At 40.8% G+C, this 19,927-nt stretch overlaps 1 protein-coding gene and 2 long non-coding RNA genes across 4 annotated transcripts in view; 2 read left to right on the forward strand and 1 right to left on the reverse strand.

Annotated features, from left to right (window-relative positions):
* The window catches only part of LOC120554531 (multidrug resistance-associated protein 4-like), a 50,692-nt gene extending 31,849 nt beyond the window's left edge, over positions 1-18,843 (forward strand). Inside the window, exon 31 of one of the 2 annotated variants that reach the window (XM_039793465.1) lies at positions 18,404-18,843. In XM_039793465.1, coding sequence (XP_039649399.1) covers positions 18,404-18,526 — 123 coding nt within the window. In that variant the 3' untranslated portion in view covers positions 18,527-18,843. The remainder of the gene's footprint in view (positions 1-18,403) is intronic. The other variant, XM_039793467.1, reaches the window with a different exon arrangement.
* LOC120554562 lies at positions 1,399-3,827 on the forward strand. The gene is made up of 3 exons (XR_005638510.1): positions 1,399-1,544; positions 2,462-2,561; positions 3,774-3,827. It is a non-coding gene; the product is annotated as an uncharacterized LOC120554562 (long non-coding RNA).
* Positions 6,472-9,588, reverse strand: LOC120554561. The gene is made up of 3 exons (XR_005638509.1): positions 9,248-9,588; positions 8,996-9,131; positions 6,472-6,849 (listed from the first exon to the last, which is right to left on the reverse strand). It is a non-coding gene; the product is annotated as an uncharacterized LOC120554561 (long non-coding RNA).
* Positions 18,844-19,927: the final 1,084 nt, after the last annotated feature.

Raw genomic sequence — 19,927 nt, forward strand, 5'->3', positions numbered from 1 at the left:
GACTTCAATGAAAAGATTATATGTGGGATTAATTAGATCTATTGTTGATTTCGGGTGTGTGGTTTATGGGTCTGCTGCAAAGTCTGAATTAAAAAAGCTTGATGTTATTCAGGGTTCAGCCCTCCGGATATGTTCAGGAGCCATGAGAACCTCCCCTATATCAGCGCTTCAGGTTGAAGTAGGGGAAATGCCATTTGAGTTGAGACGACTGCAAATGTCACTGTCATATTTTGTTCATCTAAAAGGACATATGGAAGACCATCCAACTAAAAGTGTCCTCATTTCAACATGGGAGCAGGCAAAAAGTAAGAGAGAGACGTTTAGTGCAAGTATACATGAAAAGGTAAAGCAAGCGGCTGTAGAACATTTCGAATTTGGTCCATCAGTAGTCTATCCGCTGAAAACACTGATAAATGATCCGAAACTTTCGGATCATTTATCAGTGTTTTCAGCGGAGTTGATAGCCATTGTGATGGCATTGCAGTGGGTAGAGCAAAGTAAACCGATAAGAGTAGCTATATGCTCAGACTCGTTGTCAGCCTTAGAAAATTTTAAATCAGGTAACTCATGTGAAAGGTCTGATATTGTGTGTGAGATATTGATGTTGCTGTATAGTATTCAAAATGGGGGGACGCATGTAAAGTTTGTTTGGGTTCCGGCTCATGTAGGTATGGTTGGTAATGAGTTGGCAGACAAGTTTGCTAAACAGGCTTTGAAAGCGACAAATATATCTATTCAGTGTAAAATATCAAAATCAGAGGCTAAGTCAATGATTAAAAAACATGTTAAAAAGTTGTGGCAAGATAAATGGGACAGGGAAGATAAAGGGAGGGATTTTTACATTGTAAATCCTGAGGTGGGTCAGGGTCGTTTAGTATTAAGGTGTCGAAAGGAATTTCTACAAGAATGAGACTAGGGCATACCAAACTAAACAAAACATTACAGTTAATAGGAAAACATAATACAGGAAATTGCGAGATTTGTAATGTGCCAGAGACAGTGGAACAAGTCTTTATGATGTGTAGGAAATTTAATAGAGAAAGGGTTTTTATGAAAAGGAAAATAGAGGGCAGTGGGGAAAGTTTTATTCTTAGAGATCTTTTGTCTAAGGGCTCCGATCATAGAGTAATAAAGTATATGCTTGCATTTTTAAAGAACACTGGACTCATTGACAGAATATAGGGTTATTTCTATACATTTTTTATTTTTTTATTTTATATTTTTTTATTTATTTTTTTGTAGCTTGCAGGCTACAGTATTCTCAAGGATGTAAGCCATAGTGATGATCATGCACAATTTATCTGGAGGGTGGCGGTAGTGCGCTAAGTTAGTCCGCATCCGCCGTTAAACAAGCAACTGAAGAAGAAGAAGAAGAAGAACCGAACCAACCGAAGTGCGGGTATCGTTGCACCCGGTTGCACCACGGTGCCCACGTGACGGGAACCTCACTCTTCAATGAGAGCTCAGCAACCAGCTGTTCTTGGAGAGAGGAGCTGCGATTTCTCCTCTTGCAAGAGTCGAAGGTTAGCAGAACGTATCATCTCGTAAGTGACTTGTTGTTGTTGTTGTTGTTGCTGCTCATAACTGTGTTCCTTTTGTTCCTCACACTGATAATGAAGTCAAGTTTGGAAATGTCTGGTCTCGATGGCTTTAGAAACGTCATCATATCTAAGCTAACTCATCGAAGCAGAAGAAGCGAATATCCAAAATGTCAGTCTCCTTGCTAGGTCTACACAATGCTGTGATGTTAACCACAGAACTTCATCCGTCTCGGCTGTTGCATTGCGATAACAAATCCATTTGAGTCACGTAATCAACAGGCTATCTGCCCGTGTTAAGTAGGGAGGGATGGTTAGGCAACCAAATGTAATGCACGCCCCTACGTTTTTTCTTCTTCTAACAGTTAGCATGAAACGAGGAAGGGACACAGCGTCCTTTTTTTGGCCCCAGGAAACAAAAAAGTGAGAGAACAGCAGTGAGAGAAACAAATGAAGGTGTTGAGAGAGTTGAGGAGCAGGAAGAGGGAGAGCTGGAGGAGTCTGGGGAGGTTGGAGAGAGAGCATGTGATGAAAGTGGGGGCTCTGACACAGAGAGGGAAATTCCAGAGGGTGAGGAGGAAGAAGAAGAAGAGGGTGAGGACCGGAGGAAGAAAACCTACAGGGACAGAGAGAGGGGACAGCAAGTGGATCCATGTGGATCAAGTACTGCCCCATCAGGTTTGGGATGAAGAAGGTTCTTACTATTTGCAAAGCAGTGCAATTACAATGTAATGGTAGGCCTACTGTGTGTCCTTAAAATGGGGCCTTCTGCTGTAACTTCTTCTTTGTATGAATATGGCTTTGTTTCTTTTTTTTAAGTAAATGCTTGCCCTACATTTTGAAATGCATGCAGATATACAGTACATGCATAAGTAAATACATGTTGTAGTTGTGCCCTATGTTTACTGTATATCTTTCTACAGATATCAGCAAGTCCAAGAATGATGTACCAGTACAGCCCAACTTGAATATATTCCCAACACTTTTGATGGGGGGCAGAAGACGGAGCTTCAGGCCAAACTGGTAATATCTTCATCCATGGCTTGAGTATTCTGTCATGATGGACTCTACATATTGCTGTGCATGTAGACATTTTAGCACACCAAATGCCCCAGACACAGTTTTTGTTTCAACACCTGGTTTTAGAAACTGAAAAAAGGCAACTATGAGAGATGCGGGGCTTTCAGTACACGCAAAGTCTGAATGACACAAGTGTGCAATGATAGCATGGAGGGATGATCAAAGAGCTGTTAGAACTGACGCAACACTAGCACATCTCCTTGACAAAGAACACACGGAACAAGTACAAGAAAATCGGGCATACATTAAAACCGTTGGGGAAGTGCTGTTACTTACAGCTACACAAAACCTAGCACAAAGAGGACGTGATGAATCTGAAGAGTCCACTAACAAAGGAAACTTTAGGGATATTCTTAACACAGTTGCTAACCACGACCCACTTGTTAAGAGAAGATTAACTTCCATTCACAATGCAAAGTACACAAGCAAGATCATCCAGAATGCGGTTTGGCAGAAATGGTTTGGTCTGAAATCCTAGAAGAAGTGAAGAACGGTGAGGATTTTAGCATCATGGCAGATGAAACAAAGGTTATTTCAAAAAGGGAACAGATTTCTTTCACACTCAGGAACTGTTACAGTGGGCCCATTAAGGAGAGTTTTCTCCATTTTGACTCTGCAGAGAGGTTAGATGCAGCAGGCCTTACTGGAAAAATAGTGATTTTACTGGAACGTTGTGGCCTGAACTACAAAATAACCTCGTAGGCCAAGCGTACGATGGCGCTGCCGTTATGAGCGGTAAGCATTCAGGGGTTCAGGCAAGGATCAAAGAACAGGCTAAATTTTCCTTCTGCATCCATTGTAGTGCACATTGTCTCAATTTAGTGTTAGCTGATGTAGTCAAAAGTGTCCCTGAAACAGGAGTTTTTTTCTTTGTTACAGAGTCTTTATATTTTTACCTCTGCCTCACCCAAAATGGCTCTCTCTCCAAAGAGAAACGTATGGCGGAACAAGAGAGCCGCAACGTTTAAGCGACACGTGTTGGCCATGTTGATTTCTAGCCCTACATAATATTACGGACACTCTACCTGCCCTTAAACGACTACTGCAGCTGAGATGATCTCAGCACTCCTTTCTTCAGAAACGTTTATTATTATGAAACCCACATACAGAAGAATCTAATTTAATCTCGTATCTGTTATCTCCACCCACCTCCAGTCCCCTCCCCAGGCCAGCTGCAGAACAGGGTCCAGAGCGTCGGGAACTTCTCCCGCGTTGTACGTTGCCTCGTCAGCCCCACCATCAAGGGCTCGGCCGCCGGCCTCCACCGCCTCCAGTGTCTGAACATCAGCTGCACGGCTCCACCACCCATGAACATCAGCTCGGCCCACGCCCGGCCTCGACCTGCCTCCAGTGTCTGAACATCAGCGGCTGGGGCGGGGGGGAGCAGCGGGGTCATCACTGGCATCCCTATGCTCAGTAAACCTCCGTGTGGAGCAGGGGCGCCGACTTCCACCCCAAACACGCCACGCAGCGGCCTGCCCTGCCCCGCCTCCTTTGTTGGCACCCCAAGCTCCACCCCCCCTCCCCCCCAGCAAGGGCCAACCAGCGCAGAGGTAAAGCCTTTATTTTATTACTAGTAGAGCTGCAGTGATCAATCGATTATTTGTGAACTATCAAATTAATCGCCAACTATTTTGATTATTGATTAATCGGTTTAAGCATAGCCGTAATTTACACACATATATATATATATATATATATATATATATATATATATATATATATATATATATATATATATATATATATATATATATATATATATATATATATATATGTATGTGTATATATGTATGTATGTATGTGTATGTGTGTATATGTATATATGTATATATATATATATATATATATATATATATATATATATATGTATATATGTATATATATATGTATGTGTGTATATGTATATATGTATATATATATGTATGTGTGTATATGTATATATATGTGTGTGTGTGTGTGTGTATATATGTATATGTGTTTTCCTTTACATAATTAAAGACATTTGCACCATAAATTGAGGCAGAAAAGGCACACATTTTCACCACAATCCAGGGTATGAAGTTTTTGATATTTCAAAAATTTCAATTAGGCTCAAAAGTGGAGGACCCAAGATATGACAAGACATTTGAGGACGTCATTTTTCACTATTTTCTGACATTTTATAGACCAAACAACTAATCGAGAAAATAATCGACAGATTAATGGAAAATAATAATCGTTAGTTTCAGCCCTAATTGCTAGATTAGAAAAGACTTAGAAAACTTGAATGTCCCCGAGAGGCCACTTGTTGTCCAGTACAGGCATATATGACACATAATCCACAACACAAACATTGAACCAGACATCTCCAGCACTGTTTATCTAATACATAACCTACACACATCAATAATAGAAGACAGTAAAAAAGGAGTATGTTGCACTTCCCTAAAAGGCCTAATGTCATAAATAAATGAAACCATGTGAAGTACTGTGCAGTAGTAGAAAATGTTTGTGCTCTCTTATAAAGGTTGTCAGATATGCCTAATTGACCATTCCTTTATTATTTTCTGCAGTTTCCAAAGAGCCTGTCCACCCTCAGTGTCCTTCGGGACAGCAGCTGGAGGGACGGCTGCTACTGATGGATGGATGGACTGGTGGAAACCCCGCCGGCTCGGGTAACTCACCACACCTCAACATAAAGCTTTTCCTTGGGGACGTTTTGAATGGTTTTGACCAAAAAATAACTGTAACCTTAAATCTGCTTAAGTCCTGCATACAAGAGTTCTCCAAAAGGGCCACAAGTGAACTGACCTCTCATGTCATCCATTGAATTCTATGCAGAATTTCTTCGGGGAAGGCGGGATGTCTTTTTTTTTTTTGGATTTGAGTGGATGCAGATCAGGTCTAATTTTACCGACAGCTTGACGCTCCTGAGTTTGGTCCTTGCCAAGGGGGTTGTTCCCTGTTGCTCTTGTGCAATAAACCACTGGCTGTAGGGTACCAGTAGTACTGACCTGCTAAAGAGGCCTGCCACTTTTTATATAAATAAAGAGCCTCACAATACTGTATGTTATTTATATAATTTTTTTAAATTACATTTTTTTTTTTTTAACTAATCAGGTGTTTTCCCTCTGGCAACAAGCGCCAAAGATGCTGCTAAAATGAATCCGTCCCTGTTGGTTTGGGCCCATTTGGTGTCATTTTTACAAGGTCGACTGTATGTATCTGTGTACAAAGATTACTATTAAATGGCTAGACTAGAGTAGGACAACAGGGAGACCAGAGTAGGACACCTCAGAGAAAGGAAGAGTCCAGAGTAGGACACCTCAGCGACAGGGAGACTAGAGTAGGATGGACAGGGAGACCAGAGTAGGACACCTCAGAGAAAGGGAGAGTCCAGAGTAGGACACCTCAGCCAGGAGACTATAGGGATGGTGATTGTGGAGCATCTGTGAGTAGGGACACCCAGAGAAAGGGAGAGTCCAGAGGTGGACACCCTCAGCCGGCCAGGGACCAGAGTAGGGACACCCTCAGAGAAAGGGGAGAGTCCCAGAGGTGGGACACCCCAGCGACAGGGAGACCAGAGCAGGGACACCTCAGAGAAAGGGAGAGTCCAGAGTAGACACCAGAGAAAGGGAAGAGTCCAGAGTAGGACACCCTCAGAGAAAGGGAGAGACCAGAGTAGGACAAAGGGAAGAGAACATCCTGACTTAAGAAAAAAAAAATTTGATTTTTTCATGGATCTAAAAATTATTTACCACTTCTATGGTATGTACTGTGTACTAACTGTAATAACACTTTTTTTATAGATTTTTTGTCATTAATACATGTTATTACATTGTTATAACTATGTAATAACACTTTCTGTGACTTTTGATAGATTCTTGTCATAATACATGTTATAACAATGTCATAACTATGTAATAACACTTTCTGTGACTTTTTGATAGATTTTTGTCCTAATACATGTTATAACAATGTAATAACTATGTAATAACACTTTCTGTGACTTTTTGATAGATTTTTGACCTAATACATGTTATAACAATGTAATAACTATGTAATAACACTTTTTGACATTATGTATGACTTTTCTGAGCTTTTTTTTACATTATACGTACTATTACTTACTTTACTTTAAATTATTTCATGACATACAATACTATGAGTATACAGTGAGTACGGAGAGAAGGCGGCATGAATGGAGTGAAGGAACTTCTCCGTTGTGGTCCGGAAACTCTGCACTCATCTGGGGAGAAAACAAGAGAAAGAAGAGTTTATTGGATTGTTCTGCTTCAATACATCTGGGTCCATTTCTTTTCCTTAAGGAGGAATAAAAGACACCGAGACACAAGGTAGAGCTACTAGTGCTGAGAACTGTAGCTCCCAAGCAGAGGACGGGCCCTGTCTTGTTAACATCATTTAGTGTCTGAGCTGCACCCTAAGGTCAATCCAGCTGACACAAAGACCGGAACAAACGAAAGCTGTGATACATATTAATATTAGGGCTGCAACCGGGGAAAGGGCCCCGATACCCCGTGCACGCTAAACGATTCAGTCCCGATGCGCAGGAAATTGGGAACAGCAGCCGCTGCCAAACCCACATACAACAACCCGTCACCGTCACATTTCCAACAAGAAAAGACATCTGCTGACATAAACAACAGGTAGTTTTCTTATCAACTGCTTCTAAATCGTTCCAGGGTCAGTGGTTGACCTGTGGGTTTTTAATCCATGCTGGAGGAACCGCCTGTCCAAAGCTGTTTAGTTGCTGCTGGTTAACGTCTACTTCTCCTACAGCTGACTGCATGATATTCAGTGCTGTGGGTCGTTTATGGCAAAAATCTCCCAAATAAAATGACAGACTAAATAAGTTGTGATGTTTCCTGATCTTCGGTTTATTCCTACACCACGGACGGCAGGTCCAACAAGCTACGCTACTTCTGGAACTCGGCGTAATAATGGTGGAAGCGCTCTTCTTTACTTACTGAACACACACAGCACTTGGAAGGGTGCGTTTGATTTAATGATCCAGTATTTAATGTTTTTTTGTGAAAAAACAACAAAAAAATGATGTCCTCTGCACCGGTCAATTCCAAACTGTTTTGTGGTTGGCTGACAAATAACCAGCAAAGTGGTGTGGGTTTAAAAGATCTGTCAACCTTCACAAACCATTCCCAATTTAAATAAACGATTTTATATACATGATGCCAAGTATTTTTAATTTATTTCTATGCCATACAGGCGTAAAAAATGCAACGTGTGTGTTCAGGGATGCGTGAAGCTGAGGGCGGAGGAGAATAATCAGTATACCCGACCGAACGGCGACAACAAGGATTATGTACTTCCGTTTACTTTGTTGAGAATTGCTCTCTAAACCCTGTTTCTTGTAAAGTAAGTAAGTAAAGTTTATTTCTAGAACACATTTAAACACAGTTTAAGCTGACCAAAATGCTGTACAAACAAGAACTAAGGTGCTGTATTAACCCTTTGTTTAGAGAGCAATTCTCAACAAAGTAAACGGAACTACATAATCCTTCGTGTTGTCCTTCGGTCACTGGGACCCGAAGGACCACACAAGGTTGTTGACGAAGGTTGGGGTTACAAGTACCAGAAAGAACTTCAATCTACCTTCACACTCCGGCTGCATTATTTTCAGTGTTTTGTCTACAAAACGTCAAACTCTAAACCCATCTGAGTGGGAGAAGATGGAGCCGGGCAACGTTGTCAGAGATCGATGAGAACCAACAACAGCACTACACCACCAAGCCTAGCACACTCACACGGCCTCTCTGACAGCTTACCGACAACTCTCAAACTAACGCTGCCGTCGGTGTCATGAGCTGACACAACATTCAGCTTCAGCACACGTTCTCTCAAACATTTCACACACTGCTTTGTGTGTTTACTCCTTCCAAAGCCAGCAGACCTGCCGAGGGCTTCAAACTCCAACCTTCTCAACACCGAGGCAGCCACCCGACCAGCGGGTTTTAGAAGATGGAACACAGGGAGGACAGCAGTTTACACTCTGCTCCATCACTACATAGACTGATTAGACTTCTTCAGCAGAAACAACACAACACAGCCTGGCTCTAACGTACAGAAGGTAACAGTTCTGCCACTGGAAATATCTCTACCACAAGCAGGAATTCAACCAAACATGCAAACACTTAACCACTGACCTAACAACACAAGCATGTGAGCCATCAAGTCTTTTCTCATTAACATTTAGTTTGAGGACATTTCCACAAACAGTGTCTCAGTTGCTCCAGAATCCTTACTGTGGGCAATGTTGTTGAGATTCTGGACTCTGTGGGACCTGACCCTTTCAAATCACCTCAATCCGTCAACATTACAGCCAGCAGCTGTTAATCCGGAGAGAAAGCATGTCCTACCTCAGAGCTTCAGCTCAGAGAAGACGTCCCTTCAGCTGGTCTCTACAAGGCTCCTCTTCTTCTTCCCAGATGACATCCATTGAGGCTGCAGATCTGTAGCTAGGAGACACATAAAAGCACTGCAGCCGCCACACAGCTGACAGTCAAAGTCAAAAGCATACAACAATAATCAACGGTTATGTAATGTATAGTTATAGTTCGCATTAGCACTGGAATGTGGAAATGTTCATGAATACAATGGCAAAGACCAACCTGTGGAATTCCAGCTCCCACGGACCATGTAAACACCAGTCCACCTGCAACCGTCTATTTGCAGAAACACAAACAAAACCGATATCAAACGCCATATTCCTTCTCACAGCGATGCCTACTTTTCTCCTAGCATCATTCCGGTGAATGTGACCGCGGGGGGTCGTTTGTTTGTTCGCCCCCAAACAGCCAAAGTAGCAAGTGTACAGACGTTAGCATAAGCTAGCTGTAAGTTAGCAACGGGACACAGGAACCGTGTGTGTGTTTGTGTATTCGGCTACGGCGAGTGGACAGTTCCCCGGATGATTATTGCCTAACCCGAAGGAAGGAGACTGCTGTGTGGGACTTCCCATAGACAGTATATAAGAAGGGACTTACCGTCCAGCCTCTGACTGACCTCAACATTTACGGACACACTCCAGGTCCCATCCCAAGCATCTGTTAATCTCACTGAGCAAAACACAGGATGCTTCTAGTTGTCCTCTCAACCTGTAGAAGTTAGGAGCACAAATACTTTTCAGGCTTGACCCTCTACTCTATTACTCTATTTATGCAGCTGCAGTTGTGAGTGATTATTTGCAGACTTATTTCTTTCTTGTCTGTCATTATTACATTAGATTCTGCTGGTGGTCACCCGCTACAATCCTGGTACGTGGCTACAACTTGCTGGATGTGTATAAAAGAAGTTAAACAGTTCTTAAATATGGAAGACAAAAAGTGACTTCATCAATACTGAAATGAATGCTGAAAACTCATGAGTAACACATGGATTTGAAAATGAAAACATGCATAAAAGTGTTAGTTATTCATTGGAAGATGAATGTATGAACGCTTTAAAAAATAAAATCTGAAACTCTAAAAATCAGCATTTGCATCAGCACATACACTTATGTCTATATAACATTTATTTTATTCTTTATTTGCATTCATATAAATGCAAGACATGTATGTCCCGAATAATTACCAGAAGTTGTTTTCATTTATAAAATTGATTTCAAAATACTTTTGCTGGTTTATAAATCACTAAACGGTTTAGGGCCAAAATACATTTCTGATCTGCTACTACACTATGAGCCACCCAGACCTCTCAGGTCGTCTGGGACAGATCTACTTGTTGTCCCCAGAGTCAGAACTAAACAGGGGGAAGCAGCGTTCAGTTTTTATGCTCCACATATCTGGAACAAACTCTCAGAAAACTGCAGGTCCGCTTCAACTCTCAGTTCGTTTAAATCAAGGCTGAAGACCTATCTTTTTGATCTTGCCTTTCTTTAAATAACCTATTTTATCTGCTTTTAAAAGTTTAACTGTTTTAATGTTTTACCTAATATTGCCTAACAGGGCATAGCAGTGCCTATACCTAACAGTGCTTAAACAGCTCTGTAAATTTTATTCTTGTCTTTTATGTTTCTCTGTTTGTTTTTTTATTTTTTTTATTTTTATACTGCACTGTAAATTTTATTCTTGACTTTGAATGTTTTTAAATAGTTTTTAATTGTTTTCTGAATGCTCTTTCATGTTTTATGTAAAGCACTTTGAATTGCCCTGTTGCTGAAATGTGCTATATAAATAAAGCTGCCTTGCCTTGCCAATATATGCATTTGAATATTTCAGTATTTATTCAAGCCTTTGTCTTGGTGTATTATTTTATTTATCAATTAATAAATGCATTTTCTGTATGAATTCAATTCATGTGTTTTTTCAATTAAGGTTTGCTTTTATTTATTTTTCAATTAAGGTTTGCTTTTATTTATTTGGTCATCTTCCAGCATGTATTTAAAAGTGTATTTAGTGATTATAACGTAATTTGGTCCTCCATACAGGAATTCTTATTTATGCTAATTACATACAGGTGTGAGAGCTGGGTCTCAAAGAGTTACATGCACCTGCTTTTGTACAAGTTTTTTTCAAATAAATATTTAATATGTAAGTTCTTAGTATACATTTTATTTCAGGTTCAAACTGCTGAGATTTTTCATTACAAATCATAGGGTTCAAAGTGAACTTGTACCTTTTGGGGCTAGGAGTCTAGATTTCCCTAATTCTAACCCTAGGCGGCAACATGTCTGTGCTACTATTACCACCATAGACTGTTAATATTAATTATTATCACAGCTCGTTGCTTACTGATTGGAGCATGCTAACTCCAGTGTGTGGTTGTATTCAAAGAAAAGGGTTATATTGCTTTTAAAGGGTTATATTGCTTTTTAAAGCAAAGGCAGTGCATATTTAAACTGGTTTACTATTTAGTTCAAAGTTGCAGGTTTAAATTCAACATAAAGTACAGAGGGAAAAAAGTCATATTTGATTCAGTGGGTTTTATTAAAATGTTTCACTCATTCAGCTCATCACAGGAACAAAAGGCTCAGGATTTAGTGAAATGTGCCACAGTGACGGCCATTTAAAAACACAAGCCAAATATTACAGAGAAACAGTGCTACATTATGCCGTAAGAAACTGAAATCTTCAATAATATTGCATCAATATATATTTATATAAATAGCCATTTAATAGTAAAAATGACACCAAATGGGCCCAAACCAACAGGGACGGATTCATTTTAGCAGCATCTTTGGCGCTTGTTGCCAGAGGGAAAACACCTGATTAGTTTAAAAAAAAGGTATTTAAAATAAATATATAAATACATACAGTATTGTGAGGCTCTTTATTTATATAAAAAGTGGCAGGCCTCTTTAGCAGGTCAGTACTAACAGGGAACAACCCCCCGGCAGGGACCAAACTCAGGAGCGTCAAGCTGTCGGTAAAATTAGACCTGATCTGCATCCACTCAAATCCAAAAAAATATAGAAAAAAAAGACATCCCGCCTTCCCCGAAGAAATTCTGCATAGAATTCAATGGATGACATGAGAGGTCAGTTCACTTGTGGCCCTTTTGGAGAACTCTTGTATGCAGGACTTAAGCAGATTTAAGGTTACAGTTATTTTTTGGTCAAAACCATTCAAAACGTCCCCAAGGAAAAGCTTTATGTTGAGGTGTGGTGAGTTACCCGAGCCGGCGGGGTTTCCACCAGTCCATCCATCCATCAGTAGCAGCCGTCCCTCCAGCTGCTGTCCCGAAGGACACTGAGGGTGGACAGGCTCTTTGGAAACTGCAGAAAATAATAAAGGAATGGTCAATTAGGCATATCTGACAACCTTTATAAGAGAGCACAAACATTTTCTACTACTGCACAGTACTTCACATGGTTTCATTTATTTATGACATTAGGCCTTTTAGGGAAGTGCAACATACTCCTTTTTTACTGTCTTCTATTATTGATGTGTGTAGGTTATGTATTAGATAAACAGTGCTGGAGATGTCTGGTTCAATGTTTGTGTTGTGGATTATGTGTCATATATGCCTGTACTGGACAACAAGTGGCCTCTCGGGGACATTCAAGTTTTCCAAGTCTTTTCTAATCTAGCAATTAGGGCTGAAACTAATGATTATTATTTTACATTAATCTGTCGATTATTTTCTCGATTAGTTGTTTGGTCTATAAAATGTCAGAAAATAGTGAAAAATGACGTCCTCAAATGTCTTGTCATATCTTGGGTCCTCCACTTTTGAGCCTAATTGAAATTTTTGAAATATCAAAAACTTCATACCCTGGATTGTGGTGAAAATGTGTGCCTTTTCTGCCTCAATTTATGGTGCAAATGTCTTTAATTATGTAAAGGAAAATATTATTAGATATTTTGGGGGGGGTTGTAAGCCCCCCTGTAAATTATGCCTATGCTTAAACCGATTAATCAATAATCAAAATAGTTGGCGATTAATTTGATAGTTGACAACTAATCGATTGATCACTGCAGCTCTACTAGTAATAAAATAAAGGCTTTACCTCTGCGCTGGTTGGCCCTTGCTGGGGGGGGGTGGAGCTTGGGGTGCCAACAAAGGAGGCGGGGCAGGGCAGGCCGCTGCGTGGCGTGTTTGGGGTGGAAGTCGGCGCCCCTGCTCCACACAGCATAGGGATGCCAGTGATGACCCCGCTGCTCCCCCCCGCCCCCCCCCCAGCCACTGATGTTCAGACACTGGAGGCTGGTGGAGGCCGGCGTGGGGGCCGAGCCCTTGATGGTGGGGCTGACGTAGGCAACGTGACAACGTGGAGAAGTTCCCGATGCTCTGGACCCTGTTCTGCAGCTGGCCTGGGGAGGGGACTGGAGGTGGGTGGAGATAACAGATACGAGATTAAATTAGATCCTTCTGTATGTGGGTTTCATAATAATAAACGTTTCTGAAGAAAGGAGTGCTGAGATCATCTCAGCTGCAGTAGTCGTTTAAGGGCAGGTAGAGTGTCCGTAATATTATGTAGGGCTAGAAATCAACATGGCCAACACGTGTCGCTTAAACGTTATGCGCTCTCTTGTTCCGCACACGTTTCTCTTTGGAGAGAGAGCCATTTTGGGTGAGGCAGAGGTAAAAATATAAAGACTCTGTAACAAAGAAAAAACTCCTGTTTCAGGGACACTTTTGACTACATCAGCTAACACTAAATTGAGACAATGTGTACTACAATGGATGCAGAAGGAAAATTTAGCCTGTTCTTTGATCCTTGCCTGAACCCCTGAATGCTTACCGCTCATAACGGGCAGCCATTCGCACGCTTGGCCTACGAGGTTATTTTGTAGTTCAGGCCACAACGTTCCAGTAAAATCACTATTTTTCCAGTAAGCCCTGCTGCATCTAACCTCTGTGCGGAAACTCTCCTTAATGGGCCCACTGTAACAGTTCCTGAGTGTGAAAGAAATCTGTTCCCTTTTTGAAATAACCTTTGTTTCATCTGCCATGATGCTAAAATCCTCACGGTTCTTCACTTCTTCTAGGATTTCAGACTGAACCATTTCTGCCAAACCTCATTCTGGATGATCTTGCTTGCGTACTTTGCATTGTGAATGGAAGTTAATCTTCTCTTAACAAGTGGGTCGTGGTTAGCAACTGTGTTAAGAATATCCCTAAAGTTTCCTTTGTTAGTGGCCTCTTCAGATTCATCACGCTCTCTCTTTGTGCTAGGTTTTGTGTAGCTGTAAGTAACAGCAATTCCCCCAACGGTTTTAATGTACTTGTTCCGTGTGTTCTTTGTCAAGGAGATGTGCTAGTGTTGCGTCAGTTCTAACAGCTCTTTGATCATCCCTCCATGCTATCATTGCACACTTGTGTCGTTCAGACTTTGCGTGTACTGAAAGCCCCGCATCTCTAAAACCAGGTGTTGAAACAAAAACAGTGTCTGGGGCATTTGGTGTGCTAAAATGTCTACATGCACAGCAATATGTAGAGTCCATCATGACAGAATACTCAAGCCATGGATGAAGATATTACCAGTTTGGCCTGAAGCTCCGTCTTCTGCCCCCCATCAAAAGTGTTGGGAATATATTCAAGTTGGGCTGTACTGGTACATCATTCTTGGACTTGCTGATATCTGTAGAAAGATATACAGTAAACATAGGGCACAACTACAACATGTATTTACTTATGCATGTACTGTATATCTGCATGCATTTCAAAATGTAGGGCAAGCATTTACTTAAAAAAAAGAAACAAAGCTATATTGATACAAAGAAGAAGTTACAGCAGAAGGCCCCATTTTAAGGACACACAGTAGGCCTACCATTACATTGTAATTGCACTGCTTTGAAAATAGTAAGAACCTTCTTCATCCCAAACCTGATGGGGCAGTACTTGATCCACATGGATCCACTTGCTGTCCCCTCTCTCTGTCCCTGTAGGTTTTCTTCCTCCGGTCCTCACCCTCTTCTTCTTCTTCTTCCTCACCCTCTGGAATTTCCCTCTCTGTGTCAGAGCCCCACCTTCACTCACATCAGCTTCTCTCTCCAACCTCCCCAGACTCCTCCAGCTCTCCCTCTTCCTGCTCCTCAACTCTCTCAACACCTTCATTTGTTTCTCTCACTGCTGTTTCTCTCACTTTTTGGTTTCCTGGGGCCAAAAAAGGACGCTGTGTCCCCTTCCTCGTTTCATGCTAACTGTTAGAAGAAGAAAAAACGTAGGGGCGTGCATTACATTTGGTTGCCTAACCATCCCTCCCTACTTAACACGGGCAGATAGCCTGTTGATTACGTGACTCAAATGGATTTGTTATCGCAATGCAACAGCCGAGACGGATGAAGTTCCGTGGTTAACATCACAGCAAGTTCACAGTTATGAGCAACAACAACAAGTCACTTACGAGATGATACGTTCTGCTAACCTTCGACTCTTGCAAGAGGAGAAATCCTACTGTCTATGGAGACATCGCAGCTCCTCTCTCCAAGAAGAGCTCTTCTTCTTCTTCTTCTTCTTCTTCTTCTTGTGGTTTTGAATGGCGGTTGGCAACCAGCTTTTTGGAGCATTACCGCCACCATCTGGAATGGAGTGTGGATCAAGAAGTCAACCTACACTTTCTTAAATCCTTATAAATAACCCAGTTATCTTCAAAAAAGAAAACCAAAAATTAAAACAAATTTCACCAGATCCTTTTTGCAGTATATCATGTATTTAATGTCATCTGGTTTTCACCAAGTTGTGAAATCAATCTTTGTCTGGCTTGACGGTATTTAGGACAATACGATTACATGCTCTATGGTCTCTTGACTATTGCAATATCCACACGTTCCATCAACATGCTTTTCATTATAAATAATGTTCCATTTAATCCTGTATGTCCTAGCCTCATTCTGGACCCCATATCTTCTTCTTTCTTACATCTGTATGTATTCCTGTTTTTCCCCACTGTTCCTTTTTTTTTTTTTTTTACAAAAGAAATTTCGATATACTATACTATGGCTTTTTATCACTTTTTTCAACATACTATACTATGACTTTTTTCTGGATTACAAGTATAGTATGTTTTCCTTTTCTCACCAGAGGAGATTATCCGTCATGCTTGTCGACCAGAGCTGGAAACGAGAGGCTGTCCGTCCTGCACTTCGATGGGAGCTAACAAACATGGAACTGTCACTTATAAATCTACTGAAAGGATTACAGGAACTGATGAGAAGAAATGTTTTCATAAAATCATTTTTGACTGTCTGAGGATTCTTTCAGAATTCAACTGGTGTGACTAACTTTCTTATTTAAGCTCTGCAGAACAAAGAAAATGTTCTTTTCAATACATTGGTGAAAGGACTAAGGTGCTTCTAATGTACTGGTAAAATTGTAAGTAGCCTAAATAAAACAAATGCTATATGAAATGACAAAACACTTCCACCCCCCCTCCCCTTCTGTGTAAATATAGCAGTGGTTAAAGTGTATATTTTGACCCCAAAGAAATCACCAAAGTAAGATTTGTAGGTGTTTATGCAGCAGTTGACATAAGAAACGTACAAATTGGCAGTTAAAACAACAAAGTATTAACATGTCAGATAGTCATGACGCATTTTAAATGGTAAGAACCAACAAAACAAAGTGTCAAATAATTTTAACCAAAATGAATTCACCAATTTTAGGAGAGGCGTTCAGATTGCCACCTGAGCTTCCTCCCTGTAAACGGAGTAGGAACGGTAAAAAGAACATTTAAGAATCTAAAGGCTGAAACAAAACATTTGTATAGATTACAGAAATGAATGCTGCTGTGTAATTCCTTAAATCTGGTACGAAATCAAGTGCAATAATTGTTTCCTATATTAAAAAAAAGGCAACTTTGGATAAATCTAGATAATATCATTGGTTAAATTATATGAACATAAAATAAGGCACAAACAATTTTGTAAGGATTATGCAGCCATTTAAAAGCAATTTCTCCAAGGAATCAGTATACTGAGCAGCAAATAACATAGGATAAATATGAAGCATTGAAAATAAATAGTGATTTATTTCAACAGTTTTACAGCAGTGAACTCCAAGCTCTCTCGGCTTGAAGAAAACAGCAGCATAATGTGCGTATATTTGGCTCAGCCATTCACGACCCTACTGAGCCCACCTGAGCTTCTTTAGATCCTGTCTCAGCAGCTGGAGTGGATGGGGTCCTTCCATCAGCCCCTGGGTGCTGTCACCAGAGGCTGGAGGGGTGCAGTATGAGCCCAGGCACTTTCTCGAGTCTTGTTGCAAAGTAGAGAGTCAGAGCCTCCCGGAGCTCACAGAGCTGTCTCAAAGATAACCAAGTTACCGTCTGCTGTTACTGCATCTCCGTTTGCTATGCTAGGATGGCTTCTGCTGTTGTAAACCTGAAGAAACATGTTTTGCAAAGTTAGATTCACTTACGATACAACTTGTTCACATTTTAAAATGTGTCTAAAGAAAGTAAAAGGGTAAAACTCCCCCTGTTTAGCTGCCTCTAGTAGAGCTGCTGCCTCCTGCTTGCCGGTCTGCTGAACCATTTTATAAAAGATGTCATCTGGATCTTGAAGCAGGGTATAAGGCTCATCATAGGCATGAATTTTCCCTGCATCTAGAACCTAGAGACACAAAACCTTTCAGCAACTATAAAAAAATCGGTTTGTGTGCTTCCAGTCTTTATGCTAAACTAAGTGACTCGTGGCTCTAGCTCCATATTTAATGTAGGGTCATGAGAGGTATCAATCTGGAGAAGCTATTGCTTTTCTGCCTGTATTCATTTCTGTTGTACTGCTGCAACAATGGAATTTCTCCACTAGGGATAAACTAAGGTCTATCCTAATCGTAATACTTATGTTTTCTGCACATGCTTCCCAAAACGGTGTCTATAGGAAAGTAACGTTATGCAGCAGTTGCAAACATCTTGAGTGTAAACCCCATGCTTTAAAAAAATGTAAAAAGTATTCTGTCGCTGTCTATGATGGTGTTGAGAGCGATGGTGAGGACGGTGCATTCTCTGAACTTGTCCCGTATGGTTTTCTGGATCAGTTCATCTGTCCTGCAGAGACACGGAACATACATAGGGATGCAGTTTTTGTCCTGCAGAGACACGGAATAAATATAGGGATGCATTTTTTGACTATTTTGACATACTATTCTATCACTTTTTTTCCCAACATGCTTTTTTTCAACATACTATATATACTATGACTTTTTATCCCTTTTTTGACATCTTATACTATGACTTTTGTATCACTTTTTCAACATACTGTGCTATGACATTTTGTAGCAGTAAGTATGGTATACTGCGGAAACACCAGACATGAAACCAAGAGCTTTTTTTTCTGATCTGAACAAGTCACACAGCTATTGTTTTGTTCTTCTGTATTCAGGCAGAGGTAGATGCAGGAGCCATCCTCGTGCAGGAGGCAGTGCCGTGCTGGGCAGCGACACAGAGGAGAGTCTGTGGGACTGAATCAGAGAGGCAGAGCACCGAGCCTTCCCCGCTGCTCTAGAGCTGGTGGCCAGCGGCGCAGTCAGGCTCGGAGAGGACAGACACATCATGTGGAAGTCCAATTCCCAGAGATAGAGAACACACATCCAGCTCGGCTCAACTGCTAGCCATTAACAACGGCTTACTTCTATTACTTAAAACTGGTTTTATAATACAAAAGAGACACAAACAAGGCAAACACTAAGGTCAATATGTTCAAATCTTTTCAGATTGTCATGTCAGTTGAGTTGAGTTTTTTAAATGGACTGTAAATTAACCTCTAAAACGCTCTGGTGGTCCTATTTGTTATTCAGTCTAGATGGAGTGTGTTAGTATAATGAATTTTTGAATGCCTGCGTAGCTGAATCTGTTATTTCAATATTAAACCAGCCTGGATGAATGCAAGGACTCAATGTGTGGCATCTGTTTTATTTACTTTACTTTTACCAGTACATCAGAAGCACCTTAGTCCTTTCAACCAATTTCTTGCAAAGAAAAGTGTCTTTCTTCTGGAGAGCTTGAATAAGAAAGTTCTTCACAACAGATGTCTGAGGATTCTGCAGTAAACATTTGTCCTTGCAGACAATATTGTCCAGTCAGTAAAAAAAAAAAAGTATCCTGAAAACATTTCTTCTCATCAGTTCCTATAATCCTTTCAGCAGATTTATAAATGACAGTTCCATGTTTGTTAGCTCCCATCAAAATGCAAGATGGACAGCCTCTCATTTCCAGCTGTGGTCGACAAGCATGATGGATAATCTCTACTTGTAATTCAGAATGTTTCCTGCACTGAAAATCATTTCCAAGGGATCAGTGAACTCACCTGGATCATTATCTGCTATAGTAACGAGGTAGAATAACCCTTTGCTGGAGAGCAACTGTGCTACCACAGACAGAAACCTGTCGGTCACCTCTCGCCCTCAGCCCAGGCAGCCTCTACATCCATGCTGCCCACCGGGAAGAAAAATATGAGTCATAACTGGATTCAAACCAGAGAACCTCATAGTGCTTGAGTTTATTGTTATGAATGCAGCAGTAGGTTTTCAAGAGGACAAAGTGAACAAATAGTGCACAGCCAGATTCAAACCAACAACCTTTGAAACAATGCACCACTGACTCTGCCACTACACCACAGTAGAGATCCCCATAGTACTTTAGTTTGTTGTTATGAATGCAGCAGTAGGTTTTCAAGAGGACAAACTGAAAAAACAGTCTACAGGCAGATTCAAACCAACAACCCTTAAAACCATGAATCATTGATTCTGCCACTACACCACAGTAGAGATGCCAATAGAGCTTTATTTTGTTGTTATGAATGCAGCAGTAGGTTTTCAAGAGGACAAACTGAAAAAACAGTCCACATCCAGATTCAAACCAACAACCTTTGCAGTCAAGTACCATTGACTCCGCCACTACACCAGAG

The sequence above is a fragment of the Perca fluviatilis genome, chromosome 24, assembly GCF_010015445.1.
Source record: "Perca fluviatilis chromosome 24, GENO_Pfluv_1.0, whole genome shotgun sequence".
Lineage (NCBI taxonomy): Eukaryota > Metazoa > Chordata > Actinopteri > Perciformes > Percidae > Perca > Perca fluviatilis.